Source organism: Tauraco erythrolophus, chromosome 14 (assembly GCF_009769465.1).
Source record: "Tauraco erythrolophus isolate bTauEry1 chromosome 14, bTauEry1.pri, whole genome shotgun sequence".
Taxonomy (NCBI): domain Eukaryota; kingdom Metazoa; phylum Chordata; class Aves; order Musophagiformes; family Musophagidae; genus Tauraco; species Tauraco erythrolophus.
The window spans coordinates 15,653,795-15,670,945 of NC_141478.1; the positions used below are offsets into that span (position 1 = coordinate 15,653,795).

The 17,151-nt window shown below is 37.5% G+C and overlaps 1 protein-coding gene across 1 annotated transcript in view; it reads left to right on the top strand.

The window, feature by feature from the left end:
• MYZAP (myocardial zonula adherens protein) overlaps positions 1-17,151 on the top strand; it is a 46,393-nt gene that overhangs the window by 11,009 nt on the left and 18,233 nt on the right. Inside the window, 7 exon segments of the mRNA XM_086620116.1 lie at positions 4,926-5,084; positions 7,599-7,691; positions 10,099-10,212; positions 11,078-11,230; positions 14,162-14,246; positions 14,249-14,286; positions 15,079-15,207. Coding sequence (XP_086476242.1) covers positions 4,926-5,084; positions 7,599-7,691; positions 10,099-10,212; positions 11,078-11,230; positions 14,162-14,246; positions 14,249-14,286; positions 15,079-15,207 — 771 coding nt within the window.

The window sequence follows — 17,151 nt, forward strand, 5'->3', positions numbered from 1 at the left end:
CTATCTATGTCTTGGTATATTTTCCCTATTTTAATACTATTTATATATGAAACATCTCTAAATGTAACGTGACTTTCATGGGCTGTAGAGGAATATGAAAAAACATAAAAACATAGCTACCATTTGTCAGAGCACAGTAACTTTCCTTGGTGACGTCAGTATTATAAATTTGTCATTTTACTGAGCAGAAAATATGTAACCTAAGTAACAATGTGGATGTTCTTGTTCTTTGCATAACTAGTGAACAAGCAAAAGATAACTGGGTATTTCAGAAACCTCTGGAATGTGGCAGTTGAGGAAAAGATAAAGCCTCACTTAACTGATATACTTTTTAAAATTAGAGTTTTTAAATGGTATAGGTAAACAGAATATCATAATTTGCCAAAATTTTAAGGCCATGAGTACTAAATCCAGAATTGTGCTAATTGTTACATTGGATGTCCTTTTTCATCTCAATAAGATACTTCTGTGCTTCTGCTTCCAATTTTGGGGCAAGGAGAAATAAAGATGGGGGTATCTGACATATGTCAAAAATGATGTGGATAGATTAGGAAGCAAATTATCCCTCTGTTGTTTACATAATGCCAATAAAACCATGGGCAATACAAAAAGCAGCTACCAACTCATATTTAGGGTTTGTTTTTATAGTGTCTTTGCTTCACCTGTTTCATGCTATTTGTGCTACTTCCTTGGACAGAGACATAAACAGGATGCATGGCAATTATCAAGACTTTTGCAACCTTGGGGTGTAGGCTTCTGTTTTAAATATTATTAATTAAGTAAACACAGTCTGCGTTTCTTTAGTACATGCTGTGTGATCACACCAAGTGTAACATGACTGTTGCTGCAACACAGACAAAGCTTGTTCCTGGAAGCTGCTATAGTAGTCACGTCCATCAACGTGGTATGTTCTTGCTGTCATCTTGGACTGTCATGTAACTGACTATAGATACAAAGAAATAATCACAAATTGATGGAGTAAGTATGCCTTTCAGATCAGCGGCTTGCATTAGAAGGGATTTTGAGCGTGATTTGGGGCAACAACTACACTTGTTCCAGTGCAGCAAGTGCATAGGCAGGTGAGAAGCAAGAACTTCCCTGTACTCTGGAGCTGGCTGGTATTTTGACCTTAAACAGCAATGGTTAACTCATCTAATGAAACCTTTCATCTTCAAGCACTTTTCTGTTTAGCTTTACAGTATTTACTTGCTCCTAAATACTTGCCATGTATTTACTTATTCTGTTATCGTCGCTGAGATGCCCCACTGCAGATAAGAGTGAGGACTGTCTCAGAAAATATCTAACAGGTGAGGACTGTCTCAGAAAAATATCTAAGTTCTGAGAGTGGGTATGTGTGGGACATAAAGGAAAACAATGAAAAGTATTTGACTTAAAAAACCATTCTGTAGTCCGTAAGGGTGTGGAAAATCCAGGATTTGTGGAAGAGGAAACATGGGAGAGAGATGACGTGACAGAGGAAGAACAGAGGACAAGGCAGAAAAGGAAAAAACACCAAGGGAGAAAAATAAACAAAAGTGGGTGGAAGTAGCTTAAGAGAGGAGACAAACTGGCAGAAAGCATACTCGTGCTGTTCTGTGGAGCAGTTTGGGAACTAAGCCATTCAGCAAGGCCTCCTTTAGAGGCAAAGGTGTAGTGAAAAAAACAGTCAACAAGCAAAGCAACCCACCCACCTCTTAACCCAGCATTGAGCAAAGTTTTCTGGTTGTAACCCTTTCTCTAAGAGGAGACTGCATCAGGTTAGCCCTTTTTGTCAGGGTATATGCTGAACCCTGAAACAAGTGGCCACTGAGTGGAAATTAATAGTTACCAACCAGAGAAAAGGGGGAGTAGAAGGTAATTGTAGCTGGAATAGAACAGCAAGGAAAAAGACTGAAGAAATATGAGAGCACTTATTTGATACCTGTTGGTACACACAGCTTTAAATCAAGCAAGAAGTGTACTGAAATTTAACAAGTGCTTGCCTGGGGATTGTGATATGAAGGAAGAATAAGGAGAGGGTAAAAGCAATATCCTGTATTTTAAGTAGCACATAGTAGAACTGGAACGCTCAACAGATGGTGGAGATTCTTGTAATCTTCTGAAAGAGAAGTGACAAAGGCATCTTGGGAGACTTGTGCAAATACCGACAACAGGCAAGTTTAGCATTGTTGCAAGAGACATGTAACCGGTCTGGCTTTGTGCATGCTTAATCTTGCATGTACTGGCTGTTATGATGTAAATTTAAGTCTGTTCATCTGTGAAGTATGTAAGTGCTATGAGTGATTCTCCAGCTGTAAACCCATTGATCTGAATTTGTAGGTCTTAAAGGGGGAAAAACATCCTTCAAAGCATTCCTTAGGAATGAGTTTATAATAGTCTAAAAATAAGGAACTTGCTCATAATTTTCATACAGAACTCTGTAAAGAGGGTTTTAAACAATTCTGCTAATGTTTTGGAGGCACAAAGGATCTTGATAGTTGCTGGTATTTAGCTGTTTGCCTCATAAAACATGAATGATCATGCGTAAAGACTATGGATTTATGAATTCAGTGTTTGATGCCTTAGTAACCTCTAAACAATCGAAGTGATTATTCGTTTCGTTATCAGGAAGATGGAAACTTGTATGTAATCCCTTTATCCAGATGCAGGGGAGGAGCCGTGATGAAACTGTCAAAGAAACTGTACAACCCTGGAAGCGAACAAACAAAAAAGTTTTGAGACATGTCCACATCTAGGTTCTGTATTTTCTCTACTCTCCAAAAATCAGGTGTGAGGTTTTTGTTTGTACGTGTCAAAACAGCAAAACAAAACAAAAAGAAACAATAATACATAATTATGAAACTCTGATTATCAGAATATGAAGCTTTGCATATAATGTTTTCAAAGTGCAAAATGATATGTATAGGTAGGGCTGGTTGCCCAATATTTTCCACTAAGTGGTTTTAAGGCTTTCTTTTTAGATGATTGCTTATAGCTTTGTTGTTCTTTCCCTGAAATGTTCTTTATCAGATGTCTGCTCTGTGATTGTTGCCCTCCCAGCCCTGCACACACAGCTCAAGAGCTTCAGCAAAGTGGTTGAGACGTTACTGATACGGTAAAGGAAAATGTGTAGGATTTACAGTGTTGAGAAAATCTCAGTGCCGTGCAGGAGGGACACGATATAAAACAAATGTCTATCTTTACCCATTCTTCTTATTGCAAGTAGATATTCCTGTTCATTTTTCCCTTACCCAAAGAAGTAATTATTTTTACTTTGCCATCATAGTTGTGTTAGTTTGGCTGCTAAAAACAAAGTGCTTTAGACTGCAGATGTTATCATCACCATCTGTCATGGTAAGGACTGGAGACTCTCTATGATGCAGATGGATATAAGATGCTGAGCTTCATCTCTTCCAGCCTCTGTTTGGTGTCATTTAGACAGTGCTTAGACTCTTGATTTAGTAAAGAATCGCAAAGTTTGTCAGTTTTCGTACAGTGTCAGTACTGAACAGCAAAACAAACCCAAACATATTCTAAGGTCAATGTAGTAAATGCTCACAAATTTATCTGTATCTTAGTACATCTAGCGTGAGAAAGAAAGTTAACTGATTTGTCCCAAGCACTGGCCTTTCAAAAACAACGTGCAATGCTAAGCAGTAACAGCTGTGTTTTCCAAGAGTGTGTCTTTCTAACTTTCTGTTCAGAAATAATCACTAATTTTAGGTTCCTAGTTTGCAAATATTCAAAGTTAGGTAAGAATAGTTTTCTCCCTTCTCTTTAAAAAGTCGTAATGAGGATATCTTCATCTAATCCACTTGTTCTTTGTAATCAAGAAGAGAAATTAGTACTTCAGGAGACTGATTCATTTCAGGTGATTGCTATAGAAGGATGTTTCTCTGGGTTGATCAGATGGGAGGGAGGTGAGTAGTCAGGTCAGGTGGTTACATCTGACCTTGCAGATATTTATTTACACGCTGAGGGAAATGATTCCTGCTGTTTGCATGAATATTTTTCTTACTAAGTATGTTGATGTAATGAATAAGAGGAGTCTGTTGCAGTGAGTGCCCTAAAGTAAGACATACAAGTACATTTTACAAATTTCTGCAGACCATTAAAATAACCAACATTGGCACTTTAAAACAGCCTTTCTATTTGTCTGTCAAGACCTGATTTCAAAGTTTAACCTCCTACAATGGTCAATAACACTGAAACACCCACATAAATGCTGTTTCATAGCTTTGCTTTGCTTTGGCTCTACAATGTCAGTTCTGCAACTTCTATAAGAGAAATGCAGCCCTGAAATGAATGTTAGAGTGCTTTGGAGGTCCTTAGTTAGCTTTAAATACAAACTGAAATTCTACATTGTTTATCTCCAAAATAAACAGGTATTTTCTGAGCTCTATTTAAGGAACCTTGCCTAAAATGTTTTAATTTCAATTTCTTGTGAGAACTTTCTAAAATTTTTTATTAAATTTGTGAATTTTTATATTTCCTGCAGCAGGGAGTTCGGGGAGTGAGGGGCAATTCTGTGGTTGCAAGAGTTTAAAGGGAACTGTGAGAGCTGACAATGCTCTGGAAGAATGCAGAAAAGTAGCATATGTTGGTGACTGAAAATAAGACAGGATAACTTTTTCTCTCACAAGCCTCTACCTCTCCTTGCACAAATCCAATCTGTTGTCTCTACCTGTACCTATATCACTTCCATTAAAGCTTGTGGAAATTAGACATCTTTGTCATCTCTATCAATTATAAACAGGTCATTGATCTTCCCAAAAACATGAAGGTTGACAGTTTGGCCCCAAAACGGGAATTAGTGTTCTTGGGTACTGTTGTGCTTTCACTATAGTTGGCTGTCTCTTCTGGCTCTATGTTACTGTGTTTTTGTTTGTTATTTTTTTTATTCTAGGTCTGATTTTAAAATAACTTTTTAATTTTTTTTGTTTAAGGAGCTCTACCATGTACCAAATGGCATGTCTCCAGGGAAGCTCTCTCATGGGATGGTATATGGCGTCGTGCACCGAACTGACAACAACCATAAGAGAGAAATGGTGGTTTATGGCTGGTCAGCTGATCAGCTGAAAGAGGAGATGAATTACATTAAAGAAGTGAGTTATGCTTTCAGCTTCAAAATTTGTCAAATATCCTTTCCATATATTCACGTAGAGCTGTGGGTGTATATGGATGAGATGGCTGATGTGTAGCCCAACATCTGAATTTGAATTGCAGTTCAGACTCAAGGCCTCTGTGCAAAGTGATGCTTGTTAGTGCTTGCTGACTGGGCTGCAGCTGGGCAAGCAAACTGCCAAACAGACCTTGGGGTTCCTGTCCTGAAGCCTTCATAACTTCAAATATGATACAGAAGAAACTATAAGCAGACACCTGAAAGGACGAACTCTCTCCTCTCTTCCTCTGCTTCCTCCATCCCCAAACCCTCCAGTTTTGAAAACGTTCTTAAATTAGGTGACATAGTAAAATCACTTGGGTGTATTTTGGGGCAGCCTTAAAATAGTCAGCCTAATAAGGATGACTTTGTACTACTTTCCTCTGTGCATGCTCATTTATTGTAATTGGCAGAAGCTCTCCTGAAAGAAAAAAAAAAGCGTTTTTGATGCTGCTGGTTTCTGTGCTTGAAACTCAGCATCTCTTTGCCTGTGAGTCCTTGGCTCTCAGGCTTTGGCAATAACCCTTTAATTAGTCCAGGGCAAATAATTTGACCTTCTCTTTCCATCCACCTTCACCACCCAGGAAGCTCTTGGTCAATGGTTATCATATTACACTGTTTCAAGTGCAAACCGAGTTGATATAACAGGGAGGAAGAGTGAGTCAGGCCAGCAGTGTAAGAGACTGTGATTATGTGTGCTCTTAACATCTGCCTGGTCTCTAGCTGTGAGCACTTGCTTCTCTCCTTTATTACTCTCAGTTTACTAGCTCGAAGCATTCACCACTCTCAAGTTCCTGTGCTCACAGTTAGCGTATGTCACTACTGCAGTCCAGATGAGGCACATTAGCTGCTTCGGGGCTGGTTTTGTGCCTGGGTAGCTTATCAACTCTTCTGGGGTGGTGTCAGGGCGAATTGGCGCGTGGCAGATCCAGCTCCCCAGGCTGCACTGGTTTTGGTACATGGTGCAGGTTGCTTGGACTGGGACCATCTCCCTGCTCGTTTCTGTTCACAGATGGCTTGTGGCATGGAGGGACATGTCAGACCAGGTGAACCACAAGTCTTGCATGTGTGTTCAGGGTACTGATCCTTTCAGGAAAAAAGTAGGAAAGGCATGGGAAGAGATGTTCTGGTTCTTGCTCTCCAGTCTTCTGGAAGTTGTGTTCAGCTGTGCTAATTTGTGAACTTTGGTCTGCCAGATAAGTTTCGTCTTTAAAAGTCGAGTCTTAAACAAGAGTCTTTAGCTTGTGCCATGTATGTGCTGGCTTAAATAGACGAAAAATGATGGGCCATGTCAGAACTGCTGATGGTTTCCTCTGTATCTGAGTCAAATTTGCACCTTGCAAGAGGAAGATGTGTGTGTGCATGTGCATATGTGTGGGTAGGGACAGGGCAAGGGGTGCTTGCCTGAGATGAAGTGTAGGAGTCAGCTTCCTTCCACATTTCTTGTCCTAAAGTGAGCACACAGTTTGGGGTAGGCTTGTGCCTACTCCTTGCATAGATGTAGTGGCTAATGCCTCTGTTTCTGGGAAGGAGTGGGTATACTGCAGAGCTGCTAGAAACATCCCCTCCTGTGTAAGGCCCTGCTAATGTTTTCCCCTTGCTCCTTCCCCAAGCCTATACAGAGACGAGGTAAGCTCACTGCTCTAGATTATCTGCGATCAGTCTGTGTTTGATAGATGGGAGGAATAATTTGAATTATGTAGCTGGAAAGTAGACTGTAGGCAAACATTTAACTAGTGTTTACAACGTGTGCTCTTGAGAAGATTGGTACTGTGCACGATTGCAATGGCATGTAAACCCAAGCTGGCTTCCAGCATGCGCTTTTTTTTTTTTTTTCCTTATCTTTTCTTTTTTTTTTTTTTTTGAAAGGCAAGGTATAATTTACATCCATAGTTCTTAAATAAAATCAAGTTGAGTACTCTGTCCTTCAGATTTGAAATTGCATTGGTAAATTTATGCTAATATATTGTTTAGCTAGATATTAGTTTGAAAGTCCAAAATTAAAGAGTTTATCTTCAAAGGATACTCAGGGAAAACTAATTAACTATTGAAAAAAGTATGAAGTTATATTAAATCCCTGTGTGAATGCTTTCTTTCAGAAAGAAAACATATATGCTCAAATTAGTTTTAATTCCTTTAGTAATAAGGTTAGAATGAGTTACGGATAATTTAATTGAAATTCATTATTTAAATTATTAATTTACAAGCGTTTAAATGTGTAGAGAGAAGTTTATAATTACTCAGAGACATTTATTCATATCATCCCTATGTAGACAAGTCTTGAGACTTAAGTTTTTGTCTTGTTCTTAAGAGTAAATTGCTGTGATGAAAAGGTAGATTAATAATGGAAATTACTGAAAGTATTAATGAAGGACATAGGGAAAAAAAAATCACATCCTAGTATAAACAGTGCAATCAATAAGTTTGATAAAGGCATTTGATTTTTTTCTGACACCAGGTGAGAGCAACTTTGGAAAAAGTAAGAAAGAAAATGTATGGTGAATATGATGAAATGAAAAGAAAAATACAGCAGCTTACGAATGAACTGAAAGTAAGTATACATTCATTTTTTAGGAAAAGCATGTGAGAATAACTGTCCCAGTGTTATCTAGATTTTTTTTTTTTTTGCTTCAGCAGAACAGAAGTAATTTCTCAGACCAGTCCGGTTAATTTTTTTATGTGACACCTATACTTTTCTTTCTTTATTTATTTTTCCCTCCAGGAAGGTAAAGTAGGACAGGAATGCTTTTGCATATGAAATTACTAATTGACTGCTTCTTGGAAATAAAAGAATAATCTTGATAGCGTTGTCTGTCTGTATTGGTAATTACTGGAGATGTTTCTACCAATAAGCTGCCAGGTGAATTAAACAAATAACTTACATAATTAAGAGTAATGTGCAACTTAGTGTAATTTCAACAGTTTGCTCTGTTTTACTGACTTTATTGTTTAAACATTATAGTAAAAGAAGTAGCAATATTCTTTAGTATCAAAGTGTTTGACAGTTCTAAAAATTACTTACCTTTTGGTTCTTAATTGAACCTTTCAATAGTCATTCAATGACCTCTCTTTCTTCTGATATGCTGCTTTAGCAATAAAAGCTGCTGCAGTCTGTAGAAGTATCCTTCATATTAAACTGCTGAGTTCTTTGGTCAAAAAAAGTCCTTGAAAACTTGCTGTGGATTTTATATTCAGCATTGATTTTCACAGCCTGGTTCAGATGAAGTTTTGGCAATTAAATGTGTTCTGACTTCAAGGGACTGGAACCCTGGCTTGAGCCCTTCTGCCATCCTCATATGGAGGCTGTCAGTTCCTAGCGCGCTATATTAGGTATAAAGATCAGAACTGGCTGTTGAACTGGTACTTTTATTCTGTGGCAACTAGTCTACAAAAAACAACAACAAAGAAATGACCATAACTTGAGAGGAGGAGGGAGAGAAAATGGAATTTCTGTAATTCTGTGTTGAATAGTCTTAAAGATGCTAACAAGGTGATTTTCTTACCCAGAATGCATGTAGGCAAATGCTGATTCAGATGCGGTTTTGTAATTTTTGCTGCTGCTGTTTACTGAATAGCAGTAGCCACATTCTGCACTTCCAGATCTTCTGTCAGACCAGTAGAAATCCTGCATGAATCTGAACATCTCTCTTAATTAGGGGTTTCTGGCCAGCTCTGACAGAATCTCTAGTTCTGCAGCAAATTAGCAGTTTATGAAGCACTCCTGACGTAAATGGCACATTGAGACACTCTCCCTCCTTTTTTAATACTTTAGACTGCCTGAAAGAAAACACAAGTGTTGTTCTACCTCATAATATGTGCTTTTTCTGTTTGTTTGGGTTTTGGTTTTACATGACTGCCATCTTTCATGCTATTTGGGGATCCTGTTTAAAATTCTTTATATCTTTGATTCAGCTTTGAATCACTACGCTTTTTCCCCATCGATTTCCAGAACTACTTTTTGTTCGGGAAGTTTGTTTCAAATTTGTACTTCCAATATCTTGCCCTAGGCAGTATGCTTCTTCACACGAGTTCTTCTCTTGTAAGTTCTTTAATCCATCCAAAGCATTTCTGCTTTTGTTTGTTCTTTTGTTTTTACATGAGCACATGTTTATTGTTACAGGGTTAACAGTAACTACTTGGCTTCTGCTCCCTATGCTGACCTAATCTGTGTATGACTTGGTTACTAAACACTCATTGTTCTCTATATCAGTCCCTAGTGTTCTTATGTTTTTAATAAGAAACAAATCTGGTCCATCTAAGAATGTGAGTTGGGCTGGCCTCTGTTAGTAACATTTTTTTTCTCTTTATTATTGAATGGTTCATAATTATTTACACTATTTGAGTTTTGGCCTCTTCTTAAATGATGTAATTTTGTGCCTTTTTTTCCCCCCTCCAGTTTTAAGTGTGTGTATGTGTGCACATAAAAGAAGATGACAAATCTTCACACAGCAAAGCTGTCTGCTGACTTCTCCTACCTGTTTCGTATTGTTTCATCCTTAAGTCTTCTTGATGTTGCTTCTTTACGTATTTGATTAGTCAGTTCCTTCTTAATTAAGGCTATTCTAACCAAACTGTTCTAGATTTTCTCACTTCTGGCATTCTTTTGCTTTTCACTCTAGGACTTTTTATAATCTGCCCACTCTGTGTATATAAACTTTCTGAATAGACATCTGCCAAGTGTCCTCTTGTCCTTTCAAAAAGAACAGCTTTTACAGTGATCACTGTCTAGCAATAAACATAGATACTTGTGCCTTATTTCTGTTAGCATAGTTGGATTCTAAGTTTTGTTTGTTTGTTTCTGAGGTGCAAGAATATGGTTTGAGGCCTGTATATTTTAAGCATCCTAGTACTGTGAAAATTAACCATGGAGTCTTTCTCTTCTGTAGCTCCCTTGGAAAGAGTAGGTGAACTTGATCATTATTCTATATAAAACTTCTTTTTTTTTTTTTCCCGCTCAGGTGACAAATGCTCATCAGGAATCCTTAGAGAATCATGTGCGAGTGCAGGCTGCAGCCTTAGATAGCTTTAGTGAAATGAACAACTCCTTGACATCAGCATCAATAGACTTGCAGGTACATTTTAATAGCTGTTTCACAGCTGACAACTGCCTTTTCTGACATGGATTTAAAAGCATACATAAAACATGGATGACAAATATAGATTCTAACACTAAACAAGCCCATCAAGTACTGTCTTGGATGTATATATCTAAGGCAGCTAATTTAGGAAACTAAGAAAAAAAAATAATTCCAAGACCTGTGTTTTTCAAAAGCCTGTTAAAAATAGTATACAATAGAGACACTGATCTGCAGCAGACTAATGCCACTAGTCATGTCTCTACGAAGTATCTAAGGTGAAAATGTGATTTGTTCTGTATTGTGCAAAATGGTACATCTCCTGACTTATTCCTGCCTTCACTGGTTAACACAAATGGAAGTGGCGTGTTCGGATGCTAAATACTTGTGAGACTTTACATATCTGTGAAATGTTGCGGGAGGGAGAAGGTGGGAATGAATTTTCTGTATTTATTTAAGACTTCCAAATTCCCATATATCTGAGCTGAACAACTTAATGTTCCTGCTTTCTTGTATGTCACAGTTTTTCTCAGTCTAGTATATGTCTAGCATGGCCCATGGACAGAAGAAAGGAAGATTCTTGGGAGTAGCATTTGTACTGAAATATATCTACGTTCATTTCTTTTTTTTTATAGTGTTCCAGGACTTGATTTCACTGCACATGTTCCTCATGGAAATACCTTCTAGCAAACCAAATGAAACAAAAGCCATAATTTTAAATGTTAAAGCTTGCAAAACTGTTCACACTGCATTGATATATCAGGAAACTCTTAAAGGTTCTGTGTGTTCCATAATATCTTGACTATATTAGTTCACCAAATTATTTGTGATTTTTAATATGTGGTTTGCATCTTTCTTCTAGAAAACTCTAGTGGATGTCACGTTGGAGAACACTGATATAAGGGAACAAATAAGGAATTTAAAACATACACATGAGCAATCTATGGAAAAGCTGAGAGAGAAGCAAAAGCAACTGGAAACAGCACAAATTGAAAATCAGTTACTGAAATTAAAGGTGCAGTATATAAACTCCCCTAAAAATATTGTACAGTACGGGCATCAGCAGTACGGTAAATGAATTCCTTGATCTTATTTGTAAAGGGTTCTTCATGCCGTCATCATTCCCTAAAGCTGACATATTCTTGTGAATCAAATACTGTTTTAATAATGAAGAATCTCAATTTACAGCAGTCAGTCTTTCCGTAACATGGCATTGTCATTCCGGGATGTTGGCAGGTGAAAATCCAAACCATTAAATGATCCATTGCTGTAAGTAAAGGAATGTTATAACTCTACATGGTGCTGTAGGAATTTCTTCATATTGAATTTGTTTCTTTAGTATTGCACAATTTTTAATAGGTAATCTGCTTAGTTTTATGAGCATATGAGTAGATACATGCAGTAACGGTAAATGTCTTGGAAAGAGAATTAAGCTATTTCTTTCAAAAAAATGCAAGGGAATAAAATGCAAACTGGAAGGTGTTATATGCCAGAAAGCTTGACCATTTTCTCCCCTTATCTGCCAAATGTATTCCCTTAATCTCATTTAAACAAACAAAACTCAACACAAACAAACAAAACCCTTCTTCTGGAAACATTCATCTCTCTTAAAATTGCTCAAAATAGACTAATTTGGATATAGTGCTGTAACAGAATTTGTCACTGTGAAATTAAGGTGACTGCTGTTTTCTTCATGTTTCATTTTGTCAGAGATGTTTCTTTTTGGCTCTGTAGTGACTTGCATTCATGTTTAATGGTGAATGGTTAGAAGAGAAAACATAAACATAAGTGTATTTCAACGTAAGAGTTCATGTTCTGGTTTCCTCTCATAGCGATACTTTGCAGGCTGTAAAAATAGCTGTATTTTCTACCTGCCTTTGTCAGCTGGAAATAAAAAGAGGGGGAAACCAATTAAAAGAAGGAAGCAAAGCTGATGCTATTAAGATTTCAAAACAGAAATTCGGACTTTACTATAATCTTAAGGACATGCACTAACAAGTCAGGGAAAGGTATGTCTGCTTCTAAGGGCAGAGAACCACAGGTTAAGTCTCAATTCAACTGAATGCTTAAGGATTTGTTTATCTTCAAGCATGTCAAGGTCTGCAGAATACATGCCTGCCTTAATGAGGAAAAAATTTAAATTTTACCCTCAAAGTTGCAGTATTCTTACAAAGTTAGTGGATAAAATACCTCATTACTGTCTTTGAAAGTTAAACATAAAATTGTGTATCAAAGATACCAAGACATCTGGAATTTAATTGCAGGCGTGAATGTAAGAGGACGATGTGGAACCTGGGAGGTTAGCAGTTGAAAAGCAGTAACTACCACATGCCATGATTATTTGCTGGGTAGCAGAACACACCCATGTAGTTTATTAAGTAGGTTTGGTTTATTCATACAATTGTAACAATAACTGAGGTTGGAGACATTGCCTAAGAGTACTATAACAGATGCCCTGATGTGTCTACGTTTTTATGCTTGTTTTCACTCTTCTCATTGCTCAAGCTATAAGCAAAGGAATGATGGACAGAGAGTGCCGGAGATGATATTCCAGTTCAGTGTATCTTAAGGACTCTGTGTTTTGATCGTTGGCTTTTTCTGAATGATGTGATTCTTTCAGGCTTTCTGAAATGTGGAAGGTTTCGTGTTGTACTAAACCTTAACTCCATTCCCTCTCACAAAGTGCAGGTTACTACCCCTGCCCGTGTTGGTCTAGGTGAGATGCCCAAGGGGGCCATTGTAGTACAACTGAAATACTTCAGAGTTCAGTCCCTCCTCAAAGGATGAAATACACTGTTGTTATCCTGCGGGGTAGTAAAGCAGCTTGTTCCTACCATCCAAGATAAACACAAGTGTTTAATAAATCTTTTAGTCCTTGAAATGAAAAAAAAAAAAAAAAAAAAAAAACGAACCACACTAACCTCCAAAACTTTAATCATCAGAACCAGGTATTTTGTAGCTGTGTAAACTGTAGTGATCGGCAGGGAACACTTTATTCTTCTACCAATGACAGTGTATTCCTCCTCCTCCTGACTTTTGTACCACCCACAGCATTTCACTGTAACCTTGTCTGATTTATAGCACCTCTAGCTAGAGAACTAAGTCCTGGACTAGCTATTTTACTTTGCTTTTATTCCAGTTTACAGAATAAATGGTTTAAACTGTGAGTATCTTCTCTCATGTTTAATCACTGAGGGTGTGGTTCAGTGTTTTGAGCCAACAGAAGGGGGAAATCCTGTCTCTGAATTACCATTCCTGCCCTTTTCCCTGTAGCAGTAGTAAAGTTTCTGGTCTTGTGGTTAAAAATTAACCCTTCCACACCCCTGAGTATACTAATTTTAAGTATGATTGTTCCCTGATCTGCTTTGTTCCATGGTCACCCCAGTTTTGCCTACACAAAAAGCAGTACATGAAAAAACAAGAGAGAGGAGGAGGGTACACCTGTGTCTTCTAGTTAACAACACATACTTAGGTCCAGCTTAAAGTAATTACTGCTTTGAGTGCACATGGTCGCTTAGAAACAGAAGTTGAGTCTAGACCATCTCTAATCTATGCTTCTGTAAAATGTGAGGAGACAATACCTTTTCAATGGGGAAACAAACCAAGTAACTTGGAGGCTGTTATGAAAGGGCATAGCCTTATAGCTATTAACAGCCTTATAGCTGTTATAAAGAGACATAGCCTGGTCTTGGATCAGCAATGACTGGCTAAATTCAGATAACATGAAACTTGATGAAATGGTAACTTCTACAAATTTGAATGACTTGTATACTGGCAGAGTTTTGTAAGTGATCTTAGTGGAAATGAAAATCTGCTTCAGCAGTGTCAAATTTGTGACAAGATGGAACTGAAGTTCAAAGTGTTCTTCTTAACATCGTGTGAACTCCATTTCTCCTGCTGCCAGCAGTGCTGTACTGACTGATGGGTCAACTTTCTGCTCTCATAGGTGGAATCGTCGCAGGAAGCCAATGCTGAAGTCATGAGAGAGATGACAAGAAAACTTTATAGTCAGTATGAGGAAAAAATGCGAGAAGAGAGCAGAAACATAAAGCTGAGAAAGAAATCCTCCTAGTACGTACAGCCAGTCTGTAAGAGTGGTGCTTAGCTTGGGTGTCGTTTCTCAATCAGTTGATACTCCAGAGCTCACATATTCTTTCACTCCTGTCTCTGTGGCTAGTTATGCCACAGTTACTAAGCTTTCCAAGCTTGTGGGGTTATAAGGCTAAGGAAAAAATGTGTGTCAGAGTAACTAACAATAATGTAGATTTCAAAATTTGAAATGAAGTTGTTCCCCCTTCCCTTACTTCAGTGGACACTACTAGAGCAAGAACTCTTCCTGTCCCTTGGTTTCCCTCCACCCCCAAGTAAAACTTTCCTATCAGCAGTTAGTCATTGTAATTTTCTCACTGATAAAGACAGATAATGTCTGAGATAAGAAGGTAGATTCCCCAGTCTCTTTCTATTCACATTGTTTTATATGGGAGGAAAGTACAAAGCTGAACATGGCAAACTTTGGTGTTTAAAATGCTATCTTCTGCAACAGCATATTTTTCTTATGCTGTTAACTTCACAGCATCCTCAGAAGGGAAGACAATATATCTAAGAAGTGGGTAGAAGTTTTTCTCAGATTTTCGTAATGATGCTTTGCAAATACCTGTGGACTTCAAAGTGCCCCAAATCTTTTGTTCTATACAATTCACGTTTAGGGTCACAACTCTTCCAGGTTTCTGGGCAGGGACAGTGAAGTTTTGAGCTCTGCTGAAAAGCTATTAACCTGGCCCTATGGCCTAAAAAAATAAATAAATAAAAATTCTTCATTAATATCTTGGATATTAATGTGACTGTAAATGTTCTTATTTGAAGGAAGAAACAAATCGGCTTCTGAAGGCTATTGAAGAGGCAAATAAGAAGATGCAGATTACAGAAACAAGCATACAGGAAAAAGACCAGAGAATTGGTGAGCTGGACCGACTGATTGAACGCATGGAAGAGGTATGAGAGTTAGTTGATTGCTGCCTTTAAAGCAAATGCACAAATACCTAGTATATGGAGGAAATTTGATTTTTTTTTTTTTTTTTTTTTTTTTTTTTTAAATCGTGGGGTGTGGGGTTTTTTTTTGTCTGCTGCCCAGGACCCTGCTCGGTGACATATCATTGCTTTGTGCATCTTAGTTACTGTATCTATATAAGTAAATGGACCTGAACTACCACAGAGACACTGTAAATAAGTGGTTCTTCTACCTTTCTAGTGTTCTTTACAGTCAGGGCTGCCTAAGGTGTCAAAAATTATTTAGTAAATGAACCATTGTTTTAAAGAAAGAGTTTAAAAAGACCATTCAGTCTTCCTTCAGTGTGCAAGGTCTCCTAAGCCTAACGAAGTAGTAATCATAAATGATCCAAAGTCTCTCAGAAATGCTGTTGATAGGTCCATTAAAATGTGTTTTAGTTAGGAGTAGACCTTACTATTTAGCTATTTATAGTCCTGATGGGAATTGTATCTCCAAATTTCTCCACATGTAGATGGAATGCTAAACTGAAAGCTTCAGACTAAAACGTTTTGAGGGTTTTTGTGGTTGTGTAGCAGCTACTTAAGATAGATATCTGCATGGATGATTATTTAGATTATGGCTCCGAATATTTTGAGAAGAAAAGATAAAATAATTTTTACTGCCTTTTAATCCAAAATTTAGGTTCTTCCTTTCCTCCTAGCATTAAGAAACTTTAAATTATTCCTCTCCCTGGCTAAATATTCCCTGCCAAACTGTAATTAAGAGCAGGTTTTGACAATTTACTCTTAAAGCTTTGAAAGCAGAAATGCTTTGGGACATTAAGCTCTTGTGACATTGGCAGCACTACTGTAAAACTGGTTATGGCAGTTTGTACATTGCTTCTTTTTATTTGCTGCTTTTCCTTCTTCTCTTTTATGGACTTCACAGCAAAACTCAGACTAGTAGTCAGCTGATTATTATTTTAATGTATTAGTAAGACTAAGAGTATCATAGTACCTCTCCTGGCATAGTACACTGCATCTGAACATTATTTGTTGAACCTTTTCAGACATCTGAAACAGCTTTATGTCTTCTGCCTCAAACAGTTATGGTGAAATTTCCTCTTCATTTTCTGGTATCATTCACCTAAATGAGAATGAATGTTACTGTTTAATCCTTAGACTGAATAGTGTCACTCTATATGATGTAAGAGCAGCGCTTCCAAGAGACTCTGATGCTCTTGGATGTACTTTGGCATTTCTCATTTCATTGAATAGCAGGCATCTCATTATCTTTAAAGATCTGTGCCTTGCTATCAAAAATACAGAAGCAGAGAGCATGCTAGTAAGTGGAGAGAATACGATCTTCTTCCAAGTGAAGTGTTTTTCACTAACTTTAGTTTAGTATAGTAAATATTTGTTACTGAGAAATAGATTTATTTTTTTATAAGTTAATCTTGTTGGCTTGACTGGTTGGTCTAATGTGCACCTGTATTGAGCCTCTTTTGTCTAATGCTTGCAAATCTATTAGTAGAATTAGTGATTACACTGAGAAATCATTTAGCTTAATATGCCCCTTTAGTAGCTTCACTAACTTCATCTGGGCTTCAGCCTACAACTTGTAAGTATTATGCAGTGAATAAAGGATTGCAATGTAGTTCTTGGTTTGTTATTTAATTTGCTCTTATCTGTCTGATACTTGCAGAGTAAAACTGAATACCACTTAAATTCCCATTAAAGTGGATAGCTGACTCCTCTGTTAATTTGTGTTGACTCAGTCCCCAAGTCCTCATAGATCTTCACGACCACTGTGCTAGTGGACACCTGAAAAATAAACAGGAATATTTTGGGCAAGAATAGAGCAATACCTTTTATCTCAGCCTTGGATTGAGAGATCTTTTTGGAGGAATAACATGGAAAATTTGACATTTATGTAGTTAAAGATTGTGA